This window comes from Polyodon spathula, chromosome 20 (assembly GCF_017654505.1).
Source record: "Polyodon spathula isolate WHYD16114869_AA chromosome 20, ASM1765450v1, whole genome shotgun sequence".
NCBI lineage: Eukaryota > Metazoa > Chordata > Actinopteri > Acipenseriformes > Polyodontidae > Polyodon > Polyodon spathula.
In genome coordinates this window covers 12,857,745-12,884,945 of record NC_054553.1, presented here as the reverse complement: position 1 = coordinate 12,884,945, position 27,201 = coordinate 12,857,745, and the positions used below count along the sequence as shown (strand labels likewise).

General features: G+C 40.5%; 1 protein-coding gene across 1 annotated transcript in view; it reads right to left on the bottom strand.

Annotated features, from left to right (window-relative positions):
• Positions 1-1,595: 1,595 nt before the first annotated feature.
• LOC121295501 (mastermind-like domain-containing protein 1) overlaps positions 1,596-27,201 on the bottom strand; it is an 88,786-nt gene continuing 63,180 nt past the window's right edge. The window contains exons 3-5 of the mRNA XM_041220190.1: positions 4,353-4,499; positions 3,640-3,730; positions 1,596-3,311 (exon numbers count right to left, since the gene is read on the bottom strand). Coding sequence (XP_041076124.1) covers positions 2,371-3,311; positions 3,640-3,730; positions 4,353-4,499 — 1,179 coding nt within the window. The 3' untranslated portion in view covers positions 1,596-2,370. The remainder of the gene's footprint in view (positions 3,312-3,639; positions 3,731-4,352; positions 4,500-27,201) is intronic.

The window sequence follows — 27,201 nt, the reverse complement described above, 5'->3', positions numbered from 1 at the left end:
TCAAGGAGATCCATTCTTCTGGTATCAAGCTATCGTAACAACGATCTTGGAAGATATGCGTTTACTTGAAACTTCGGGCTGTGTAACAACCATAGAGAATTGGATAGGGGATCTTGTGTGCTGAGTTTCAAAGAATGGCTTATTTGTGTAAATCTTTGTTTTCTCCTTTAGCAGTTGAGGAGCAATCTGCATCATCTTCTCATAACCTCAGCAAAGCCAGTTCAGTGACTTGCAATGAAACTTCAACGAAGAACCCATCTGCAGCTCATTGGGGTTTCCTGATATAAACCAAAGGGCAGTGAAACGTCACGTCAAACTTGCATTCATACACACAACACAATGAACGGGCTAGTAGTAGCATTAACCCTTTGCTGCCCAGTGTCCAATATATTTTACATACTCAGGGCAGTAAAGGGTTAATATGCTGCACAGCAGTCATTTCTGTTTGAAAACTGACCTTCGGCATGGCACAACTGTCACTGGGCATTAATGCTTAAATACCAGCTTGCAAAACTGGTGGCAGAATAATGGATCATTTGATATATTGTGGCTTAGATAACTAACTTAAAGTATAGTCTGTTTCCTACAGTACATACTTAAAATGCTGAAGTTAGCATGGGTGCCCCCCTCCCCCTTTTTGTTTTTGGTCTCTTCCCCTTGGTATGGACAGTTATAGAAAATAAAATGTCCTTTTCACAAACAACTAGCATAGAGACTCCTTGTTACTTCGGATTCTTTTTGACAGTAACGTAAATGAAATATCAACACCAATATAAAGACAAAATAGAGCTATTGTTTTAGTAGTCTTGCTAGAGTTATGACTACAACTACTGATTAATACAGCAATCATTTCTGCTGTAGGTATCTCAAAAACAAGGCTAGATATTCTGTATGGAGAGATGGGGGAGCGTTTCTTAGGTTTCTAACTTTTACTTTTTCAATTTGGGCAGACTGAAAAAGGAGAGGAATCAAATAGAAGGTAGACCAATGTCTGCTTCTGATTTATAATTAATATCATAAGTAAGCACAAGCATATCATATCATATTTGTGTGTTGTTTTTTTTTTTAATGCGTCAATATTTTGATATCTGTGATGTAAGTTTGGACTGTGAAGTCACACTGCCCTCTAGGGGTTGGGGTCCTCAAGCAGCCCACTCAAGACACCAACCTGATGTTTGACCTTCTATACTTGTTGTATATACTGCATTGAAGCCTACCCAAATGATGCCACTTTCCCATTTAGTTAAATATCCACACAAGTTGCACTTTTCCCCTTCAGAAACGTCTGGCCTCTTCAGTAATCACATCTGTTTACAGTTCACGAGACGCCTGTAATTGTGGGTTGTTTACTAAAACTATTATAATTTCCTTCTGGGCAACATCAAAACACAGTTGGTTAAGGAGGAAAGGTTTCAGGCTCAACCTGAATGTAGCTTAAAAGACAAAACTGAAAAAGATCCCAAAGTCCACCCCCCCCCCCCCCCCCCCCCCCACCCACCCCCCCCCCCCCCCCCCCCCCCCCCCCCCCACCCCCCCCCCCCCCCCCCCTTGCCATTTGTTTTTACAAAAAATGACACTGGTGGTTCGTTCAAAAACATTTCTTACCTCTTACTGACATAGCAACCTCCCAAATACCATTTTACTGTTTTGTCATTTTTTTTTTATACTTTACTTTCAGATAGAAGCAGATTTCTCCTGCCATAACACCACAGTCACATCTTGTGTTTCACATAACACCCCACCTCAGCTTTCCAATTAAGGGGCAGGGAGTGGGGACATATTAGCTGTAACACAAGAAGATGAATGGGGTGAGATAACGAAACTCAAGTACCTGTAGTTATAATGTTGTTGCAAGTCAAATGAGCTCCAGCAGGTTAAATTTGAAAAGAAATTACAGAAGATCAACAGCATTTAATGAACGAGGGTGAATTATGTTATACTAACAGGAGGTATGAACATTTTTTTATTTTTTAAAGCCTTGATTATTACTCCTTTAAAAATCAGAAGGAGGACGACTCCAGCCTAATATCTCAGTCCAGGTTTAACATGTTAAATACATGTTTAGTGGCAATAATAAATATTTTAAGACTATCCCTGGACTGAAGTGGCTACAGAAGTCTGGATTTGCCCGGGACTGATTGAAATGCAGCCACCTGGAAGTCAACCCAGACACTGTTTTCCTGTTCATACACCTCTTAGTGTACAACCATCAGGATTCAATAACGCTGGAGAAGATAAGCTCAAACAAGTGAAACATCCATGATATGACCCTGCTGCAGGCTTTTGAATGCTGACCTTCAAATGCAACGTCTCATTCATGTGGTTCTAAAAATCTCAAAGTACCCCACCCTGACCACAGCTGCATTGTTTTTACGAGTGCTGTCCTAGGTACTCGTCAATCACGTTCAAATGATGCATCCACTCTTCACCCATGAAAGAGTCAATGAAGTCCACCTCCCCACCTGTGGTTTGTAAGGGCCCGCTGTTCTGCTGCTGAACAAACTCGTAGGGAGGCAGCTTGGGGCTCACCCCACTGTAGGCTGCTGTGGGCTTCCCCGAGGAAGGGTAGCTAGGGGGTGCTAGTCCTTGGGGTGGGTGATGGACTTGACTCAGGCTGGCCATGCTTGGTGGAATTGGCTTCATCCCAGCCATAGCCGACAATGGTCCTCTGTTCCTTATAGGTTGGTTGGCCAGGGGGTTACCCTGAGCAGGGTTCAGTTTTTGCATGTGCCTGATCAAACCTGGTGCCATCTGGTTGGGTGGTGCCCCAGTTTGCACAAACTGAGAAGGTAGACCCGGCCTCATGGGTGCCTTGGAGAACATTGGGCTGCCTGGGAATTGCTGCAAGCTTGGGTCCATTTGGCCAGTGCCGGGCATCCTGGGAACTCCTTGTTGAGCCGCCCACATTTGAGGTCGTATCCCAGAGACATTGGGTATCCGTGGCATGCCGCTGGCTTGCTGGCTCAGTGAATGTCTCAAGTGTTGCTGGAGAGCCGGAGTGTTGGCCAGCTGGTTGAAGCTGGAGGATGGCATCCCAGAGCGCACTGCAGGCTGGGTAGAGATGCCCATTCCCAGCATGCCCTGGCTGCGGTGGGGCATGTTGAAGTCGGAGTGGGCAGGGTGGTACAGGCCAGGCTGGCTTCCCGCATTGCTGGGGAACACGCCCATCGTCCGGCTGCTTTGGGGCATGGCGCCGGGAGGAATGCCTAGCCGGTTGGGAAGCATGGCAGGGTTGGGGGGGATCATGGCTGGGTTGGCTGAGGGGTTGGGCATGGGGTGCCCGCAGTCTTGGGGCAGAGGCCTGGCTACTCCTGCAAAAACAGAAAAGAGTAGTAAAAATGCGCTGCTCCGTTTTGTTAGTGCTTTGAGGATTTGAGGCTTTTAAATTAATTGCAGGCTAAAAATGTTTATTAAATCAATGTATTAAACCTGATGAGTTAAATATAATAAATCAGAGCTTCCTCATTCAATTTACAAATGTATTGAAAGAGAGGTACATTATTACTGCAATTCAATTTGATATGGATAACATATGTGATGAACTGATTCTTCACATGCTCTAATTTATCGATTTTCATTAAAAAAAAGGGAAAATTAAATGATGCTCTTCAGATTTGACAATAAGTGGTGTCCTGTTACCTGGAAACTGTGTGAGCTGCTGGCCTCGGAAGCCCTGCTCCTTATACTCCATCCGATTGCCATTCAACTGGTCCAGCTGCCGCTGCTTCTCCTGCAGAGAGACAGGCTCAGCTGAGTACATTGTGAAAAATACCTAGAGACAGTGCAGCTTATTTGGAGTGTTTCGCTTGCTAGATTACTGACCAAGCAACAGCTCAGTATCCAGGCAGATTCTTGCAATTAGTAAGTAAAAAACTAGTTCTTCTAGAAAGAGGGTATTATGAAATGGAGTGGGTTTTTTTTTTCTCAATTAAGAGGGGGAAATAGTACTGGCCACCACCAGGCAGAGTGCTGCAAAGCACCTTGAAAGCTTGAAAACAGATTTACAGTTTTTTTAAAAAATTTCATAAATACAATTGTCCTCTAAAATCAATTTTCTACATTTCTTATTAGCGTTACCAACTTATAAAAACAAATTTAAGAAACTGCTGCTTCCTGCTATGTAATCCCTTCCTGTGCTGTAGGTCACAAGGTCTGACTGCAGCGTAAGAACTACCCACTGCACAGGAAGTGGTAGCAACTTTTAATCTATGATGCTATATATGATATACTGCATATCCAGAATAAAGTATATATAAAAACAATCTAACACAAGAAAGGGGCTGAGGTAAGAAGCTATATTTTAAAACCTTGGTTGCTTCTCCTAAACAGAATTTCAAATTTCAGTTACCAACCTGCAGGAGGTGCTGTTGCTGCTTTCTTATGAGCTGCTGTTTAAGCGCAGCATGTTTCATGTATCCGTTCCCCATCCCTGCTCTGATCCCGGCGCTGGGGATTGAAGAGGGGTCCTGGAGACGGGGCACCATGCCTGGACTCTGCTCCTGACAGGGACAGGAGAGGAATGCGTCACTTAACCAGTGAAACATGTACATTGTAACATTGCCGTTGAACTTAGTGTTTGTTTACAGCCTTGATATTGTTCTTTCTCGTATTGTATGGATTTTTATGAACTCAAAAAACATGTAAAACAAACTCTAGAAAAACAGTCAAACCTCTAACGGTTTTCCAGGGGCACATATTGCATGAAATCTCCAGGTGAAAACAGGCATAAACACCGACAGTCTCCAAACAAGCCTGGGGTTTGGAGGGTTTAAAGACCATTCAGGAGAGTTTTTCAAATCCTTTTTGTTTGGATTGGCTACGGCTGCTTACCATCTATCCCATCCAACATCCCTACATGGTACAGGCTTCCTTTGTTTTCAGAAAAGCTGTGCATATCCTCTGTGCTTGGAATCTAGCTGCTATCAGAATATAGGTATACAACAGCAGAAAGGAGTTGCATTAACACTGCACTGACAACTGTAAAGTGTGTGTTTGTGTGTGTGTGTGTGTGTGTGTGTGTGTGTGTGTGTGTGTGTGTGTGTGTGTGTGTGGGGGGGGCCCGCCACGTCCATTGTCATTCCTTTGGTCGAGGTAACAGTAAAGGAAACAGCAGAAAACATTTCTGGGTGTTTGCTAAATTTAAACCCTTCTCACATGACATGGATTCAGTTTCAACTGACAATCTCTGCACTGGATCCAAAGCAAATGCACCCTAACCTTGTCTACCATCTAAACTTTTAATACATAGGGTTAGCAGATTTCCAGAGTGAATGACCGGGATATTTATTTCTGCAATTTATTTCTGAAGCAGTTAAAATAAGTATATAATAACATAATCGTAATTTTAAAATTAAACATTTTTAAATGGCTGTTAAATCAGGGGACTTGGCTGGTGGCACTTCCAAGACAAAATAAACAAATAAAACAAATAAAAATAGCCATGGTCCAGGAATACAAACAGAATATTAAATTATTAAAACACAATCACAAATTATTAAACAAGTGACCCATTAGTTTCTCTGTTTTATTTGTGCATAATAAATTACAGTACTGTCAAGTTGCTAAGCACACAGATACGAATTAACAAATTTGCAGTTCCTGACTGAGACAAAAAATGAAGGCTGAAAACTGGGATAATCCCAGTTGTTTTCCCGGGAGTCTGGTAACCCTATTAATACATTGTTTTAGTGTGTCTCTTATTGCTTCTGGCTGCTCAAGCTGTGCAAAATGATTGATAACAGAGGCCCTTACGCATGACATACTAACTTAGTATAATCACAAACATTAAGACTACTGTTAAGATTAAAACACTTTTTTTGCTTTTACTAAGCAGAGGATCTATACACATAAGATGTACTGGAAATCTGACAAACCCTAAACTGTTACTGTTTGATTTCTCACAGGTGATTAATGCTGCGAGTAGAAATATCAATAGCCAATCCAGCATAACAAAAACTACAAATTAGAAAGAAAAAAAAATTCTCCCCAGCACTTTGGTTTATGGACTCACTTTGTTTTGCTTCCCTAATCTACATAACAGCAGACCTTGCCGTTGAGCTTTTAACCCCCAGCTGCTGCAGGTATAACAGGAGAATACCTGTTTAGATCACAGTGACAGACTTGTGTGCCTCCTGCTGAAACCACATTGAGAGAAATGGAAACAGCACAGCACCATGACAGAAGGTAAAAAACTGCAGAATTATAGATTTTAGAATAAATTGTACACAATTGTGTGACAATGCAGACAATCCACTGCGGTTTTTGCACTACAGAGTCAAGTCTAGTTCTCATTGAAAACACCTGGAGTGAAGCAGGCTACCTTCAGCACCGGGCTTCACAGCACATCGCAATGCTAACAGTCTTACGGGTTAGCTAGCTTGCATTCAAATACAATCGCACGTTCCAAGAGCACCTCTTTTTTCATTAATAAACGAAAAACTACATCTAGTGTGATGAGTAGTATATACGCTCGTTCTCTGTTTGCTTGCTTTGTGATGTGGATTACTGTAATGTGCACTGGAAGTGCCTCATTTCAGCCAGAAAGCCAGAAAGTGAAAGTGAAGGGCTAGTGAATTAAGGCTGTCTGTGAGACCACCACCCAAAATTAAAAGATTAACAGGAACTGACACCCATGGCAGGTAATAAATCCCTGAACTGCACAAACACACAAAACACTATAGACACCTTACCAGGTTTAACGTATCCTCATTAAAAAGCTTGGGCATTTGATTTTAATGGCAGCATGACTGAGAACACGGGGAGTGGGTTCTAACAGCACAGTAGATAAAGCCAAGTACAACGCTAAATGTTAGATGGATGTCCATCAGGTACAAGTATCTATCTAATCCAAATAGCGAACGTTATTTATTAAAGGCAAATACAATCTGGAGAACTGACCGTTCCAAGATTCTGTTTAGTTCTTGCTTGTTTTGTTTTCCTGTGAGGTCAGAATGACCATGCTCTACTCTCCCTGATCCCCAGTATAATGACATGTCCTGGGGTGGGCTCATTGGAAGCACAGGGATTCAGTCAGGGTGTTCCACACGCACAGGGAGGTCCACAGCATTCCTACCATGAAGATCTCCGGAGCTAGCTTCACGTGCCTTCGCTCTGCTCACTCAGACGAAGGGGGAAGTTTAGTGCGACCCTAATTGTTGTGATGTTCGGCTCCAGGCTATTGCTTGGGAGACCAGAACGATGGTGGCTGCCATTTTCTTCTTCAATAATAAATCATGCTCCAGCAGGGTAGAAAAACAAGAGAGTTTGATGGAATTTACAGGCATTAGGATAAAGCAGCACACTTCACCTTCAAACCTCTCACAGCTTGGAATGCGGTTTTGTCTTTTTGCGGTACACCACTCAAGATGCTCAGCTCAGATATGTTGTGTCTATCTCCATCATTCTCTGTTTTTAATCGTGATTTACAGTACCAGGATTACACCAGATTGACCTACTACTGAAAAGACTCCTAAAAGCTGACATTCTGGCGGTTTTCACAAACATCAGGTGCAAATGCATTTCCGGCCCCTTGGCAAATGAATGCTAGTAAAAAATCAAAAAGAAAAAGAAAGAAAAAAATGTGATAAGGGGACAGAACTGTGTGAGTGTGTGGTGCTGTAAAATAGGTGGATTGAATTGAATTGGGTAATGCAAAGCAATCACACTCTCGAGATTATCTTCCATCACCATGTCTATACAATGTGCCAGCTGTGTCCTGCAGAAAGCAACGGAAGCCGAGAGGTACCATTTGGTGCACTGTCCTACAACGATCTTCAATTTTACATTAGAATTCTTTGCCACTGGTTCATGGCTTCCATACACAACGATCTTGTTGACTTTCCAGTTGGTTTATATTACCCGACGGCAGTGTTAACCGCAGCGACACAAACTAAAAGACCTGAATTAAATCAAAGTTTATGGTCCCACCTTAGTTATACATTTTGATTTAATCCAGACGTAGTTCTATTTTATGATGGAGTGCTTAAATAGAACCATTGTAGCTAGTAACTTTCTTCCCCTTCCTATACAATCACTGCAGAGAAATTGTTCTTTGTAAAGCCCCCCTTGTCTCTCCCAGTTATACAGGATCAATCTGGTTGCTATCTGGGGATTATTCTGGCTTGCCAAATAGCACTGGTGCACTCAACAGCACAATTTGGCTTTACTATTGGGTTACATTACACCGTGTAACAATTTATTTTTTATTTTTTTGGTTCCTGGGTAGTAAGTGTTATTTTCTAATTGCTTATGCCTCAAAAGTATAGAAAATGGTTATTATTCCCCACAAACTTTGCTTTTGTGACCAGGACAGTGATATTTTGAAATGTACCTATTTTTCAGAACATTCCTGATAGATTCAGTGCTGAGTAAACTTGGAGTAACTTCTAGAACCTTTTAGAACTTTCCAGTAATATAAATAGTAGTATAAATACAGGGGCCTTAAGCCCACCAGTTCAGTTTAGTTCCAGCTGCCTAAGTGAATACATATCTGCATTTTTCTGAGATGGCATCAAGAGGCTGCAATGGTGGCATTCCTGATGGGTCTCCAAGGCGGTTTTACCGGGTTTTCCTGCTATCTTTGCCACTGGGACAGCAGGGACACCAAGGCGCACTACCACAGGCGGGACTGGCCACAGTGGACCGAGTTCTCTGTGGGGAGGAACAATGTCAAGTGGGAGCCACTGGTGGACCCCCGGAAGGTGCTGATGCCACCACTGCACATCAAATTGGGCCTTATGAAACAATTTGTCAGAGCTCTAGATAAGGAGTCGGCAGCCTTCAAGGACCTTCAAGACTTTTTCCCTTAGCTGTCTGAGGCAAAGGTCAAAGCCGGTGTCTTCGTCGGACCACAGATAAAGAAGATCCTGGAGTGCAATGAATTCCCCAAGAAGCTCACTAGTAAGGAGAAAGTGGCTTGGAACAGCTTTGTCACAGTGGTTCGGGGCTTCCTGGGCAATCACAAGGCCAAAAACTATGTGGAGCTGGTTGAGATTCTGGTGAAGAACGACGGCACAATGGGCTGTAGGATGTCCCTCAAAGTCCATATCCTTGATGCTCATCTTGATAAATTCAAGGAGAACATGGGAGCGTACTCGGAGGAGCAAGGTGAGTGCTTCCACCAGGATATACTGGACTTTGAACGCCGCTACCAAGGACAGTATAACGAGAACATGATGAGAGACTACATTTGGGGGCTGATTCGTGAAAGTGATTTACAGTATAATCGTAAATCTCGAAAAACTACTCACTACTTCACTTCTCTTTTGTAGTCATTTTTGTATTACTTTAGTATAAATACATGTTAATTTGGGTTCATATGTTGTTTTATTCTGACTTTATGTGAACGAAAAGACACAAATTCGCTCGTTTTCTCATTGGAAATAGGTAAATTTCAAAATATCACTGTCCTGGTCACAAAAGCAAAGTTTGTGGGGAATAATAGCCATTTTCTATACTTTTGAGGCATAAGCAATTAGGAAATAACACTTACCTCCCAGGAACAAAAAATGTGTTACATAGTGTTATTTTAAGCACAATGCATGGCTTGCTACTATGAAGTAGAAATGATTGCTGCTCCACCCCCAGCACTACCTATCACTGAAAGGTTAAGGAGAATGCCACTTTAGCTGTGTGTCATAGGTATTTCACTTCTCTTTGTTCTAAACAAGGCTTGTATTGATTGTTTTTACTAATATTAATATTTTTATAACCATTATTTTTATAACAACTACTTTTATTATTATTATTATTATTATTATTATTATTATTATTATTATTTATTAGTAGTAGTAGTAGTAGTAGTATAGTCGTCATGGTATTTCATTTCCAGTAGTTTAGTCATTTTGAATTATACACAAGCTATTAATAAATCTTTTTTTTTTAACTTTTTTTTTTTTTTATCATAATCAATTTTTTTATAGGGACGATTTCTGAAATATTTTCAAAAAAATACTCATTTCAAGTTACTCCCTTCTCTCGGATTCCAAGACCTTTGGATCTATTTTACAGATTTAAACAATGTGTTTAAATCAGTTCACAGCTGGATTAATACAAGTGTAAAAAGAGTGGTGGTAATAAGATCCACCACTGTTTAGATCATTAAAATAGAGCCCTGTTTCATCTTGTAGGATTTCTTGCACTCTGCAGAATGCTTAAATACTAGACTGGACTACAGCTGTGGCCAAAATTTTTGCACCACCTAGAAACTTAGGGTTGAGATATAATAAAAAAAAAAAAAAAAAAGTAGTCTATTAATATAATTTTATTTAACATCATGTAATCAAAGAAACTACAAAATGATATCACAAAAGTCTACCAGAAGCCATAATAGTACAATACATGTTAGTTAGATTTCGAAATGTCACATTTTTCCAGTTTTTCGATAAGTATACGGAAAACTACCAAGTGGTATGTAGTTCGTTATTGTTAACGTAACATTATTCAGCAAGTTTCATTCGACTTTATGTTAGTTATTTCCATAGAGTGATGCAAAACTGTTTGCCATAGCTGTAGACTAACACAAACTGCCAATATGAAAAATGGAGCCAGTCTTTCAATAATAATAATAATAATAATAATAATAATAATAATAATAATAATAATAATAATAATAATATACTAAGATGCTCAGCAGGTCTCTTTTGGGGTGCAATAGGTACCAAATTCCACATTCCCATTCACTGCAGCTCTTCCTCTTTCTCAGTGCTTCTTACAAACCCTCCCCACTTGCTAACTGACTGGAGTGAACAAGGTAACACTGCTGTACAACAGGAACCCACCCTGGAAATCCAGCACACTGTAGCTCAAAGTAACACTGCTGTACAACAGAAACCCACCCTGGAAATCCAGCACACTGTAGCTCAAAGTAACACTGCTGTACAACAGGCGCCCATCCTGGAAATCCAGCACACTGTAGCTCAAGGTAACACTGCTGTACAACAGGCGCCCATCCTGGAAATCCAGCACACTGTAGCTCAAGCTAACACTGCTGTACAACAGGAGCCCATCCTGGAAATCCAGCACACTGTAGCTCAAGCTAACACTGCTGTACAACAGGAGCCCACCCTAGAAATCCAGCACACTGTAGCTCAAGCTAACACTGCTGTACAACAGGCGCCCATCCTGGAAATCCAGCACACTGTAGCTCAAGGTAACACTGCTGTACAACAGGAGCCCACCCTGGAAATCCAGCACACTGTAGCTCAGTTCTTTAATGCAGTGTCAAGTTTCCGCACTCGTGCTGATAAATCCTGAATCACAGAGCCTGAAACCTTAGCAGTAATGCAGCCAGGGCCTACTTCAAGGCTGTGCTCATCTCAAGACCTGCCACAACACTATCACTTCAGACAAAAAACACAGAAAAACGAGTGATAATAATGCTAATTCGTCAAGATGCCCTGGCTGTCCCATATTTAAAAACTGCTACAAATGAGACCATGGTCGTTGTTTCATTATACAAGCATCTGTAAAATGGGCAATCCTTCTGTACTGAAAAACGACATCATTGGATTCAACTGGGACATCTAACTAAAACCAAAAAGGCCACATTTTATGAGCAACTCTTTACTCAGCAGGCAAAATAAAACTCTTTTTCCTTGATTTGTCATCTCAAACTTCACACCCTGGACTGCTGAGGTCATAGATTTATTTTTCTAAGGCACCATCATAGCCTTGCTCAGCCACAAGATGGCGCCCTAGGCTCCATTTGACACAAAGGTGTTTTCTAGTGCTTGATGGCAAGCTTTAACCAGAGTGGCACACACACGTTGTGTGGGGCCAGGGGCTGGACAGTTCATCTGAGGTTAATGAATAGGAGTCCTTTCTTCAGCCCTCTCCCTCCCTTCCTTCAGCATGGGTCCAAAGAAAACATGGTGTAGCTTTGAAAGTTTCCTCAAAATAAACCGCTTCACTGTAACAAACACTGCCTCCGAACAGCTGCCAGAAACACACTCAATAACAAAGACACCCACAATGCTTCAGGGTCTTTGGTTTTTAAAATCCAGCAGGAAAAGGTACCAAACAGTTTACTTTTATCACTGCTCATCTGTAATTTATTGTATTATTTTTTAATTATTTTACCTGTTTTTCTTCCCAATTAAGAAAGCCCAGCTATATTTCCTCACCGCAGCAACTCCCCAAAGCAGCTAAGGAGTGCTGAAGGTCAGTGGGCATCCTCTGACCCCACCTCCAAGCCAATCACCTCTTTACACCCAGGAGCCTGACCACTTCTGGCCCTGCAGGTGTGTGATGGAACACCCCTAGTAGGTGTGGCTGTGGCATGCTGAGGGGACTTGGACGGCTTTGCTTCCCTAACCCCTAGAGCTCCTGTTATCTGAAACCAGGTATTGGCCTATTGTATCTATTTCTAGATCCCCCATTTCAATGGCTCCCAGTAAAGTACCTACATCCTAAAAAGGACATATTTGGCCGATACTGAAAGAGATTTATTTGAACTATACAATATTCCAGTTTAGATGGCATTGCCTAAACCGGTGGCAAAGGACACATTGCACGCAAATTAAACTAATTAGCTTCAATTTAATAAGCTGCCAACTACTTCGAATGCCAGTTTCAAGTCAGTATTAGTAATGGCCAAGAAAAACATGGTGTATTTTTACTGCAGCAAGCAGACAGTAATGCAGCACACCAGCAGAATCTTTCACTACATTTCTATCTGTGAAACCAGTCTGTAAAACTCATCTTGATCCAATATCGAATTGGGGCTGCACGGTCAAAGATCGTCTCATGTTTGTTGTTTTTATAATGGACATTTATACATCAACTCCTCTACCTCCAATAGTTCCCTGAGATAGATATATTATTATTATTGTTTTTTGTTTTTTTTCTGCAGTTTAAAAGTAGCATCCATCACATTCAGCATGAATGGGTCGGAGCAAATTCACTCAGTAAGTAAGTACATAAGTAAGTAAGCATCTCAAACTCCTACTATCCGAATCCCAGTTCAAAACGTATTGATATTGTTCCAGTGCCAATGGAAGTGACCAGGACACATTTCACAGTGCTTTCAACACAGTCCCAGTGAGGACAAGGTATATCATATAGGGCTGAGCTCTTCCAGTCCAGGTGTTTGCTCCAACCACGTTCCCAGCTGTTTAACTGAACCAATTAAACACACATCCTGAAGCAGTTTATTCTTCCACTATATCTGCTAATCCTGGTGTACTAACTATAGGACAACATCTGAGTAATTATTTTATTTGAATACTCTGCTTTCTCTTAGGATACAGCGTCAGGCATCAGTCTCAATCTCTTTGATATACAGGACAAGTTTTCTTATACAGTAAGATACACTTACTGGTATTTGCAGATCTGCACTTTTCTACGATGCATCCAGTTTGCCAGCTTTATGGAAATTGGTCACAGTTAAGAGCAGAAGCAGGATTCAAGTTACACACACACACATTAGCAGGCACTTTAGATTTGTGTAATCAAACCAAGTAATCTTACACAGCCAGCTTCTGCTTGAAATCCTCTTTAAAAAGAAGTGTGTGCATCTGCTGTATTCACATTTTCCATTGTGAGGAATGCCTTGCACTGCAGATATGCAGCATACATAAGTTAGCACATCAAGAAGCTTTGAGCATGCAGGCGCTAAGCAGCTATTATGCTGAACTGTCCGGGTGATCTGAATGCTGAATGTGTTTGGAATTTCATCCTGCGTGCTGAAATATTATGGAGCTCACTCCGAATTTCACAGTGTTTGCTTGGGTGAGGGTCCTCAGTTAGAATACCTAATGTCATTGGGGTCTTAAGCCATAAATGTTTGGGAACTCCTGTCTTAGATGACTGGTTATACTGCAAAAAGCACCAGAGACATACTCTGTGATATATGACAGCTGCATCTCCCTGTTGCTAGCTAGTCAGGTAAGGTAAGCAGCAGATAGCCAAGCTGAGCACCAAACACATCTGAAAAGCCGTATAGCCACCCAGCCTCTTCTATAAACGATCCTTGCACGCAGGTTCAGGTTCATCAATTGCAGGACTACATTCTACAACCTGTTACATTCAAGACAGTGTTTCTGCATCTAATAAATGCAACAAAGACCACGAGTTATCTTGCAGGTGAGCATAACTAAACGTCAGGAGGTTGGCATTGAAGACTTGACGTGCCTGGGATGAATATCCAGTGTGGACACTATATAAACAGCATTCGCTTTTAAAGCAATGAGTCACGGAAGGAGGAGCAGCTCAGTATTACAAACATCTCTGAAACAAAGATGCACAGAATTAATGATAATAATACGATATATCTGCAAGCACTGGCTTGTCATGTCTGAGACAATGCGTAGTAGATCAACTAGCTAATAATGTTAGAAACAAATGTGTCATTGCCAAATAAGCAATGGGTCTACAGCACAGCGGACTGGGATAGAGATCTGAGGTAAGATTACTGGAGTTATGGATCATGGTGTAGGTTCATCTTGGAATATAGTCACCTGTTAGCACTGTGGCAAGATGTCTCTAGGTCCTGATGGAGTCCTGTGTGTAGCGGGGATATTGAAAATCTCATAAAAGAAGAATAGATGCACTGCTGTTTGATCAAATGTGATACTTAGAAACTGCAGAATATACATTTCTTAAGTATGTTAGTAACAAGCCATCCACCGCCATGACTACACTGCTAAAAATATTTACTTCGGAGCCATGCACATTTGTTCTCCTATTCTTAAGGAGAACAAATCTTAAGATTAATTTTCTTTATTGCCTCTAATGGCACATAAAAATGTAAATGCTAAAAATGAATAACTAGAACAATGCAATGCTGTAAGCAGGTTTCATCCATGTTGACATGTGGTTCTCTTGACAGAAGTATGAAATACATATACATGTATCAAAGACAGCTCCTTATATTCCTAGATTCGAATAATCTCAATTCATTGCGCTAAAGAACGTTCTACAAAAGTGATTTCACAATCTGAAAAACGGTTCTCTTGATGCACGCAAAATTCAAAGACACAACATGACTGCCACCTCCATCCCTGAAGGAGCAATACCCTAACCCTAATCCTGACTGATATACTGTGTGTAAAGCTCTGAAGAGGAACCCACATATGTTCGAACATGCGAGTGCCTCTACTACAGTGCCTACCTTGTTAAAATGATGGCAATATTTTTTGTGCAAAACCATCAGAAGAAAAAGGTGAGTTTGGTAAAAAGAGTCCCCCCCCCCCACCCCCCCACAATGTGTTTACATTGGTGTTTCGCTTCCCCGAGCAGCAGTAGCAATTAAAAGCATGGGCGTGGCTTGTATGCCTGCAGCTGAAATAACCTTGAGGGATTGTAAACAAAGTGGAGAGCCAACAAGGCGTAGTTGCCGGGGAAGTCCACTGAAAGCTATGGAAGAGCGTAATAGTAGTACTCAGATGTAAGCAAGTCATTGAGTGTAAAACTAAACACTAATCTAAGAGTTTAAAGGATCAGACTAGGACATCATTGAAAACAGACACTAAATGTTTAAACAAGAGACCCAACAAGACAATAAAAAGGTGGACCAGTGTTAAGGGATGATAATTAGTAGAAAGAAAATATATTTTAACTTCAGCGGTGCACAATGGCTTGCCACCCTCCTCACCCAAGACTCCTATCCAACTAATCCAATCTGTAACGCCAGAATGAATTCAACATGCTGTGTGTGTAAACGAGCAGGACTGTAATCTGATGTTACCAAGGTGGCTGTCCTTTCCAGAAGACCACAGTAATTGGGTTACTTCTGCAGTTCAGTGCTTTTTAATCAGCATCAATCAATTTAATACAAAATATTCTGGAGATGCATGAAACAGAGAGAGGGGGAGGAGGATTACAGAAAACAAATAGTAAATCCTAGATCCTAGCTGTCATTATTAGTGCCTAAAATAGAGTACTAACAGGTACATTAACTACTAATTAACCTCTAACTGCTAACGGCCAATGCCTCCCATTGTTCATATGAACCCCCTTGCTTCATCGGAATATTCCAATCTCCAACCCCCATCCCTTATAAAACAAATCAGGAAACAAAATGCTAAATAAACTGCACATATAAAGAAAATTAAAAGGAAGTGTATTGGGCTAAATTGAGTGACAAAGATTGGAATTTGTATAAATAGAGGTGCTCTCTTTGTATTGGGCCCAATCTGCAGCAGTTCCTTCTTTCACTGCTGAATAGACATGTGTCCATGCAATATTACCAGAGTCGGGTTACGGTCTTGTTTTTAAGGGCTGCCAGTCAGGCCACTGAACAGCATTTGAAGGTTGCGATGGAACCATGAGCAATTGCCATTGTTGGGAGATCTTTGAAAGTCCTTTGGTGCTGCTGACACACACACACACACACACACACACACACACACACACACACTTAAACTCCAAGCGCCTTTCTTTGATGACATGAGAACACCTGGTTGGAGCCTCCCCGCACCAGTTCTGAGTCACACTGTGAGAATGACTGAAGACGATGGTTCAAAGTGGATAATGCAAAAATAACCAGAGAAGACCACACAGTGAGAACTTCCTTAACTGGTCACTTAACTCCTAGTGGATTCCTCACGGATTACATGTTTCTGTTTATCCGAACTATAGAACACACACAATAATCAAACATTTATCCCCTTCAGTAATGATTCTTTAATTACAGTTTTAGAAATCTTAAAGCAGTTTGTCTATGCTGTTCAAGAAGTTGTACTGTCAAAACTTAAAAAAAAACATTATGTATTATAAAATAGATACATAGATAGGAAACTTGGTACAATTATACACACAGTGACTGAAGGATATATATGTATTTTACTTGTGTAAATAGAAACTACTGAAATGTCTGAACTGAACTTAACGCACAGAAAATAACAAGAGACAGCATTATCAGAATCAATGTTAAAAACAAGCAAAAGTCCACTACACGAGACAGCAGGGACCAGTGATATTGCTGCTACTGCTTATGAGAGGTAAGAACATATATGTTTGGTACTCCATTAAAAGTGTCCACAATCCCAACCTCAATTAACAAAAAATGCATTGTAAAACAGTATGCCATTTAGCAAAAAAACCTTGAGTATCAAACTGTGTACCCTCTCACTATGCAGAAAAAACAAAGGAAATAGACACTTTAAAACAGCTATGTGGTAAAACTGCAAGAAACTTATTCTCCAAATGTTTAGACTAGAACCAGAATCTTTCTCAGTGACCATTGTTATACCACAGGGCTTGGGGGTGAAGGTGAAAATCTCCCTATGGTTCAGTTAGAAGAAACAAGCACATGCTCCCTCATAAAAGTTTATCACAGTATTTTTGCAGTTTTCCTGTGGTTATACTATGATTATGTGTTGACCTTAATTTACCCTGGTACGGGTTTTTATTAATATGATATTATCCTGGTATTTATTAATATGCTTCACCATACCTCGCTGTTCTTTACAATGCTTATCTATCAGGTGTGCAAATTGTTTTGAAAATTTGTGCAAAACTGTTCTGGAAGTTTAGCACTAGAGAGCTGACTGGTGCTAAACACCCCCCTCCACTGCTCTTCAAAGAGTTTTGCATATTTATATGGATAATCGCTTAAGACCAAAACTGTAATATTAAGAAACCGAAGACGGCAAACCTGAGTAGCCCAAACGTTCAAAATATTAACAAAACAATAGCTCATGAATTCAGCTACACTCGATAATTAGAAAGAAAGCTGTCCAAATTGTTCATGCATTTTATTGCTGGTGCTACATGAGGTACCCTGGCGCTAGGATCTAGCACCACAGTGCACTCCTGCCTAGCCTTTCACTATGCTTGATTATACTTTGCTATGCTTTTACTATGGTAAACTTCTATAAGGGTTAGCCTTCCACTAAGCAATCGCTCATCAATGCTAGAGTGAGTAGGTCAGTTCAGACAAATTTAGCTGTGGAGTGTAATTCAGTTCAAAGTGGAATTACATAAGCAGGAAAAAAGACAGAATTCAGTGAAGGTGGACTATAAAGTATAGATTGCTTAGTTGCTGGGCTTGATCTAAGAAAAGTAAAACTCTAAATGTAGCTGTGGCAGAGCAGAGCGCTGCCCTTTATAAATTGGCAGTTATGGGGTTAAATTCCCCTACCTGTCTGGGTTTATTGTGTTCAGGTGACTGGGGATGATTAGAGTAATTAACGATCAATCAGCACCCAGCCACCTGACATAAAAGGAGGCCTTGGCTTCCCATTAGAGGAGGGAGCTGAGGAAGCAAGGTGGAGTTTGTGCTTGCTGGGATTTTTTTTTATTTTTTATTTTTTATTTTTTATTGGTTTGTTGTTTTGTGTTTTCTGATCCAGTAAAGGCATTGCCCAGCCTGGAAATCATTATTTTTGTAAGTTTTGCTTTGTGTCTTTCTATTTGTGTTTAAATCCCTTTGTTTTGGCCCTTGTGCCCTTTTATTTTGTGTTTATTTGTAATAAAAGGATCATTTTTTTTGAACTGCAGTCTGTCTCTGGGCCTCTATCCACTCACCAGCCTGTCACAGTAGCCCTTTAAAAATGTAGGTTTAAACATTTCTTTACATTGTACTTATAATGTATGCAGAATATTCTATGCACATTCATGGAGTGCTGTGTTTATTTCACTTGAGTCCTTAGTGGAATAACTGTAGTACTTCATGAAGAAATTCATTGAAATGCCTGTCAGAATTCTGTTTATCTTGCTTGTAAATTAATACAGATATTTTCTGCTTGCGCTCTAGCTACTATCCAAAGCTGTCATGTTTTGATTTGCCCACTGAAACAGCTAGACTAGCTTGAGTTTGACTTTTTTTTTTTTTTTTTGTGGTATTTAATTCATGGCTGTACTCACAAACACAGGGTAACAGATTGGTTCCAGTTGGATTCCCTCCTCAATCCTCCTGAAACTGCCCTTCCCATTACAAGCAATAAGACAGATGAGTAACTGCTGGATGACTCAGGGGCATTTCTTACTGTTTTTACCCCACTGCTGAGTCCCCCCTCCCCCACCACTAATTATCTTCCCTGCATAGAAATTCATCTCAAATTATTTTCAATGAGCAATCTGTGCCCCAAATATCAATTTACTTCCAATGCAGCCTTCATTTTACCCCTGCTGAGACTAGTGGTGACTTCAATAAAGAAATCAGATTTAGACAATTGTATTTTGGCCCAAGCAGTGCTGGTATAGTACACCTTGCTATAAGGCAAGTCCTTTATACTGTGATTATGAGGCTAGAAGGACATGGTCCAATTTGCCCAATACTAGCCCTTGTGTTGTAAGTGTAACCCAAATTTAACAACCTATTACCTTTGGCTCCCGGCTAGCGTTATAGAGGTGGAGCTTGGTATTGGGGCTCACTATACATGCATATGCTCACCTATACAATCCTGACTTGTGGATTCTAATATTCCTTTTCACGCTCTCTAAATATTGGATCTCAATATGAATGCAGAATGAAGGTGTTCTTCTCTGTGTTGTTCTAGGGGTTTAGCACTGAGCTAAGATCACTTGCCATCTGCAGCTCCTTCCCTCCCGTCCTTGGAACAAGGTCAGTGAGGAGCAGATAATAAAACACTGTCCACCAACGGCAATTCCTTGTCTCCTTTAAAAACACTGCTCCCTCAGACTCCGTCTGCCAGCTCAAAAACTAGCAAATCATCTGCCAACTTCAAATATATGCCTGACATCTTTCTTTCAGCCACATAACCAATATCTTATCAATAGAGTAATCACAATTGAGTAATCACAGATTAATGGTCATGTATTCCTCAGAACACCTTGCACACTCGCTGTCACATTGTCCTTCTGGCTCCTATAGTGGCCCTGCTATGGCACGCAATTGTGGATCAAAGCACACGCACACACATGCGCACCTGTCACGTGCAGAAGCAAAGTTGCCGTTACTCCTGTGTCAGCCAGGGGCAGTTTATACAACATTTAACAACAGAAAACACCATACGGTTTTATGCCAGACGTGCAGTCAAATACAGCTGCTTTTTATTAGGGCACTAAAGCATTATTTTTTTCTTTTTTCTTTTTTCTTTTTTTTTTTTACAGGTTTGTGCTGTTGCCTAGTGTAGTCAAAAAACAAAAACAGTTGAAGTGGATGTCGGAACAAGTTTGCTATGGTTAATGTTAGCTAGCATGAGCAGACTACATCTGCGATCCATCTAACTCGTACTCATTACTGAGCTATCGTTTCATCTAGTGACTGTATATTTCACTCTTCTATTTGAAGTTGGGTGCCACTATTGTGTTTAAAACCTTGGTGATTTACTATAATGCAATGCTTACTGCATCTGTCTGTTTCCCAGCTACTCTAATCAGAAACCAGGCAGTGTGTGCTTTGCACCGAAGGGTTGCTGCAGAGTTGTACACAACCTGCCTTAAAAAATTGAAGTTGAAGTCCAATTATCCTGCCATAACACTGTCGAGTCACCCTCTGTGTAGCCAGTATCAGGACCCTATCTGAGCCTTCTCTCTGTGCTGTGCAGATGGTGGATTCCTTGTTCCTGCGGCACATGAAGTTGTGTGGTGGCAGGAAATGAAGTCCAAGTGAAAATGAAAACAAACTGATTACAGATCTATAGAAGAACGATAAAGGCTTGTAGGAATGTTTTGCAAATGAGACGTAAGGAATTTTTTTTGAAGGCTATATATCCCTGTTTAATTGCCTGGAGGAGCCTGGAAATCTCAAGGCTCCGACAAAGGAATCCTGAGCAGCTCCATGTGACTGAGGAGGTATTAGCCCAGGGTCAGGAAGCAAGACCATCCCTCTTCCCTCTCCCTCTCCTCCCTCTCCGAAAATCACAAGCAGCGCACATAAATAATTACCAGATGCACAATGCAGTGACAGTGCAATTGTTTTTTTTAGGAATTAAAAAGTTACATACTTCACTTTACTGAGAGGGAGTAGTGGCATGAACGCATTAGCCGTTTTACCAGCACACAACATTTACAAACCTTTCAGTTCCACAAGCCAAGTGTCAATACCTAATTGATCAACATAAACCCAGGTTTATTGACATGACAGACTCAAGGCTCCCCTCGCAGCAGTGGTAGTCCTGCCATTCTAAAAACAGGCACCGTCCTTGGAGCCTCTGTTTTACATAAACTAACAGTGAACTGTTTAGAAAACAGATAGGGAACAGCAGAGACAGTTACTACCAGCATTTCAAAACACCCACAACAATACTGACCATGCAACAGTCCACCCCTCAGATAGAGTACCATTCAGCACCACTCTCTCTCTCTCTGCTGTGAGGGGAAGCTCACACCCAACCATATTCCCTCATCTTCCATAACCATTAAAACTCATAGAATACTACCGTAATTCCACTATAATGCGACCACTCAGACTACCAATGTAGGCATCTTTATCCATGTCGTTGGGCTCCCACTCTTTGTGTGGTAGGACCAAGACGCAGAGTGGGGTCTTGTATAAAGCAAGCTCAGATACAGATCATTTAAAACGATGAGAGGCAGTCCTGGAACTCGCATTAAGATATTACAGGGCATGTTGAGACAAAAGAACTCTGCAAAAGCCAATAGCCCCTAGAAATGACTAGCTTTTCTTGACTGAAGGCACTCGAAGAATTAAGATAATAGAGTTTTATTAAAAGTTAGTGTTTATATTCTCCTGTTTTTGTTACCAGTATGACAAGGAATTGTATGCTCATAATTTAATTATTTGTGCACAAGAGAGCACTCTTAACAGATTTAAAAGTATAGCTGCTACAGATTCTGGTTCTAATAGGTACATGACTTATAATCAACTTCAACCAGCAACCCCACTAGCTGATTTTAAGAGACATCCCTCTTTCACCTGGTAACCGACCATCCAGACAAACACTCACACAATGACAGCGATTTCACAAAGACAGCATACCACCGTTGTCCTGTAATATTGCAACTACAGCATTTAGGCAGGACTTCACAAAAGGGTACGCACCAGGAGCAAAGGGTTAGAGTGGACTAAACCTTTAATATCAGCCCCAAAATATTACCCAGAGATGTCCGAGTCACTGAGTGATACAGGCATGCAGGTATCATGGTGGGATGGAGCTGGTCTCCCTCATGCTAAAAAAATACCCTGGGTAAGGTAAATAAATTAAACTGCCAATAAGATGTCTTTGGTGATGAAGTAGCAAACATCAAAGACTGGACCATAGAAGACTGTACCGTAGCAAACAGCAAGGAATGAGATTTTAGTGCAGAAACTGATCAGCAGATATTCAGAACCCTGCTGCAAAGATGTACTATTCAACACAGCTTTATACAATAGGTAGAGTTCATTTTCTTACTCAGATTTAAAAGTAGAATTCGGCTCACTCAAGCATAAGAAAATACTGTTTAATTACCATCCTCCCAATATTAAATGGACACAATTTAGATACTTATGTAAATATTAATACTAATTTATAGAAGTGATCGCCCATTTGTTCTGCTACAGTTCAATGAATGAGTTGAAATACACGAGCACTGCTTAATGAAATCCCTATATAGATCAGAGTTGAGGGGAGTTTGGATGTGGAGGTAAGGGGCGGGTTTGCAGTGATCAGAATGCAAACAGTAAAACCACCCCAGCTTACTAATAGAACCAGCACTGTGACATCCATACAGGAAATCAATTCCTTTGATTTCTATAAGCGCCAGACAGGTTAACAACCAGGCACGATCATCAAGAAGAACATTGAATGATTGTTTTTTTACCTTCACTATTCGCAGTCTTTCTGTGTATTTGTCACATATTTCTTAGGATTCAGGATGTGTTTTGACAAGGACGAGTCATCTAATATTCAGCTTTAAACAGTTTCACAACATAAGCAGCTAATTATGGGATGTAGCGTCTAATCACTAGGTACACAGATACACGCACACACCCAGAGCAATACCATAAGCACTGTCTGTTCTGTCTCAGTTCCTGTGTGAATATTAGTGTTACTGGGAAGCATAATTACACAATACAGAGTGAGTTTAATAAACACGGGCTTACTGTGTTTGTGTCATGTGATGCAGGTGTAGGTGCAGGGTCATTGAGCTTATATTGAAGACACTGAAAAAGACAAATCGTTTGTCGTTGAATGCATGTTTACTATTACTTAAATTTGCACTGCTGAGTAATTTATAGTTAATACTAATACTTAATCATTGAATATCTGCTACTTATATCACGGGTAGCCAGAAAACGTTTAAATGACCACTTTGTGTTACTGTGAAGCAATGCATATCGTAGCACTAAGATTTAAAGGATATAGAGCTAATTCCAACAAATGGTAATACCATCATTGTGTGCCTTTCACATTTTCCAATATAAAAGACATTGAAATGACTGATCACTCTCCCCAGATATTTCTAGGTCCTCTCACAGGAAACAGTGAGACCTATGAATTGATTACAATTCACTGAGATTACTCTCTTCTGGACATTAATAATCTCCATATATATGGCATACTGATTTTTTTATTTATTTATTTGCAAAATTGTATTAAATCAATAACCCAAAATGTAACACATGTCCCCTGGTAGGGTAGGGGGAGGGGGGTTGATGTTCCCCAATGACAGCCCTGCTAATCGGAGGACCTTGTCAATGCATTTCCCCTAATTTGACATTTTGTTTTAAATAAGCACAGCTGTGGTCACTCTTGCTTTTTCTTGGTGTCACAAAAATAAAAATCACAGAGTTCCAGGAGCCAGCCTATAGACCTATTCTAACCAACGCAGTGCTGGGCTGACCTCTGCAATATGATGGACAGCTGACCTATCCAAGTACTGACAGGGACGTCAAGCTGCCCGTTTCATTCAAGATGCTGCTGGAAAAAAGAAATATTTGCATATTTCTACCTTCTTTTATATTGTATGCAGCATGTATTCAGGGGTTTAATGGATAGAGTAATAGTTTATTTGTGTTCAAACGATTGATCAATTAATCACACAAACAAAATACAAAAGCACTTTCATTAAAACATCTTAAGATTAGTTTAAAAGTTAAGAATGTGCTTACTGAACCTGGTTGACATGACAATCTAGACTGTACAGTGTTGTTAGCAATTATTATACCATGTGAAAACAATAGTTCATTTATTTGAGCTCTAGCCTAGCTTTTGGATGGAAATTACTTGAGTATTGTCTCCTTGAAACATTGAAAGAGGAAACTCATACACCTGACCTTTATACCGTACTGCTTAAAAATACATTTTAAAATATTCCATAACAGTCTTATTGTGTCTGTACAATTCCTGCTAAAGGTATGAGAATCAGGGATCAAGTTGCCTTCTTGATTAATTGAAGGTGCAGCCCAGCACCATAAAGAAACATTTTCAGAGGCCAAACTCAAAGCCTTTCACTCCAAAGTAAAAATGACTCATTTCTCAATTTAAATAAAAAAAATAAAACAAACTCCCCTGTCATTTTGTTTCATGTCAATATATGGTTTGTTAACTTAAAAACCGTTGAAGACCACCTTTGTCTTCTAGAAAAAGCTAGAAAAACATTAAAAAAACAAATAAAATAAGAAAATAAATATGAATTTTCTTTTTGCTTGGCATATATCCTTTGAGCCATATATCTAAAGTAATTATTCCAGTCATTAATTAACTCCTATTTTTATCGAAAGGAGAAAAAGACCTATTGGCTTTTTAAAACTCAAAAGTACTAGAACTGGAGGTATCTTAAGCACTTTCAAGATTCTCAGTTTGCTACATTAGTGTTGGATTTTCAGATAATTAAAGACTGGAGTAAAGCCTTGGAAAATAAGGCCCTCCATCTCCAACTCTTTCAGAACTTTTTGCCCTCAACTGTCAGAAAGTAATTTCCTGTTTTTGTAAAGCACTCGACAGAAGTTGGTCACCACATTCCAGGTTGTCCTGTACTGAAGCGTATTTAAAGTGGGCAAGAGAAGGAGGAGAGGAGGGGTGCTGTGCAGTCAGCTCTACCCAGACAGAGTTGTTTACATATCTTTCCCACTCTGTCTCTCTTCCAGTAAGGAGCAGCACATTGCTCTGGTCAGGCTGCATTGTGCTGCAACACTTCCAAACCTGCTTTTTGGTTTCCAGTTCAGAGCTGTTGTTGCAGAGTCAAATTGTTAATGCATGAGTGGCGAGGTTTTTCGATTGGTTCAGAGCTAGTGACCACGGACCACAAGCAGCCGCCCAACTGGTCGATGACTGAGGCTTCCCCTCTCACCCAAAAACCTGCTAGAGAAATGGGAATTGCGAGTTTAGACAGCTTACAATAACCAAAATTTTCTACTCGGGTATTATTTTATGAACGACGTTTATCAAACAAGTCAAAACATAGTACAATCTGGTAAATGTAAATCCCCAGTTAGAATCTCTCTATTATATATATATATATATATATATATATATATATATATATGTATATTATATATATATATATATATATAATGACAGGAAGTACGTCCTTTGACAAAGACTGTCCTTCATGCATAACTGTTTCTGTACCCATTGACACTTGACATGTTTTATAAGCCCCCAGCAAGGTTACCTTTGGAATTGAGTAAGCCTTAGCAAGATGGATATGCAGCTGATTCGTGTGTGCAGCGAACAGTGCCACGGCAAGATGAAGGCGCTTCAAATGAGGAAACAACAGCAGCAGCCCTATGAGAATGTGTACTAAGCTCTACCCTCACAGCCTCTTAACACACTTGCCTTCGAGTCCTTCCTCAGCCTTATCCACTGAAGAAAAGTTCAGGGTTTGTGTGATCGTCATAGCGATGGAGGTTTGTTTTGGTCGGTGTAAAGGAGGGAGGAGGGAGAGCTGCAGGCAATGATCCCCTCTCAGACTCCTCAGAAACCTAAGAGTAATTCCTCAGCTTCACACCAATTAGCAGCAGCTCTCCCTGCTCCGGCCTGTCCCTCGTCCTTCTATTGTTAATGTACTCTTCCTTTAGCAGTCTGCAGCCAGGGATGCAGGAAAAGGCCTGCCTGTTTGTCTGCCTGCCTGCCTGCCTGCCTGCCTGCCTGCCTGCTTGTCTCTGTCTGTCTCTTTTCCCCCTCAAATCCGCAGTGACTTGTTAAATCACCCTCTTGCAGAATATCACTTGGTTCTTCTGGTTTTTTAAAGTTATTCTATTTTTATTTTTAAACAAGATGGTTGATTTGGACCTTTAGAAAAACAGATCATTTTTGCTGACTAGTAAACTTTGCCAGCAGCTGCATCCAAGGGCTCCGACTGCGTCAGGCTATTTGGTTCTTGTTTTTTTTTAAATTTTTTTTTTTACCGCCAACAAAAGAAAAACATCAAATATGGCCATCCTTATTCTGAGTTGAGTTTTTTTTTTTTTTTTTTTTTTTTTTTTTTAAAGAAACAAAAAAAAAAGGTAGTGCTAAAACAAAACTAACTCTTAAAAAGAAGTTTACCATGGGGCACAGAGAATGTACAGTTTATATTGCCAGTACTGTGAATGCACTGTGCTTTATTGTTAACCAGGTTTTTTTTTTTTGTTTGTTTGTTTGTTTGTTTTTTTTAAGAAAGCTTTACCATGCTGTCAATATGCTTTACTGGACTTTTCTATGTTTTCACTTTATGCCTCAGTACATTTGTATTGGTGGATCTAAATAGGCCCCTGGCACTGCTGATATGGTGAATCTTTAATTTGGTTACCACATCAGCAACAATGGATTCCTTAACACCATGTAAACAGGGTGTGTGTGTGTGTGTGTGTGTAGGCCTGGCCATAGATTTAAACAGGAAGGAGAGCTTTAGCTGGCCTGTCTTTTCAGGAAAATACTGGCTGGATTCTGTGGCTATAGTTTTATTGGGCCCACCTCCCCCCTCCCTTTCCTCTGCAAATAAAAGCAAAGGGAGCTAAACTGAGAAGCTGACCATGCCTTCTTCCCTCACTCAGGCAGGCAGGCAGACAGGCAGGCAGGCCTGGCCTCTATGGTGCCCCTTGCCCACAACTTCAACTCCAGCAACCTGGAAGGACAGCACTCGCATATCACATTCACTGTTTGTCACAACAGCTCCTAATTACACATAACGAGAGGCTTGTGCAAAAAAAAAAAAAAAAATCTATAGTAATTTAAAACAACTGCTCTGCCAGTCACAAGCACAGCTCTGTAAATAAGCAATTTTGTGCGGGTTTAACAGGGCAAACACTACACTGAGTGGGTGGGAGAGGAAGTTTAACCTTTTCATTCCCACACTAATGCCTTACCCTTTAAGAAGCCGTTTTCTGCCACTGAAACGGAAGAAACCAATTCTAATAAATGTATG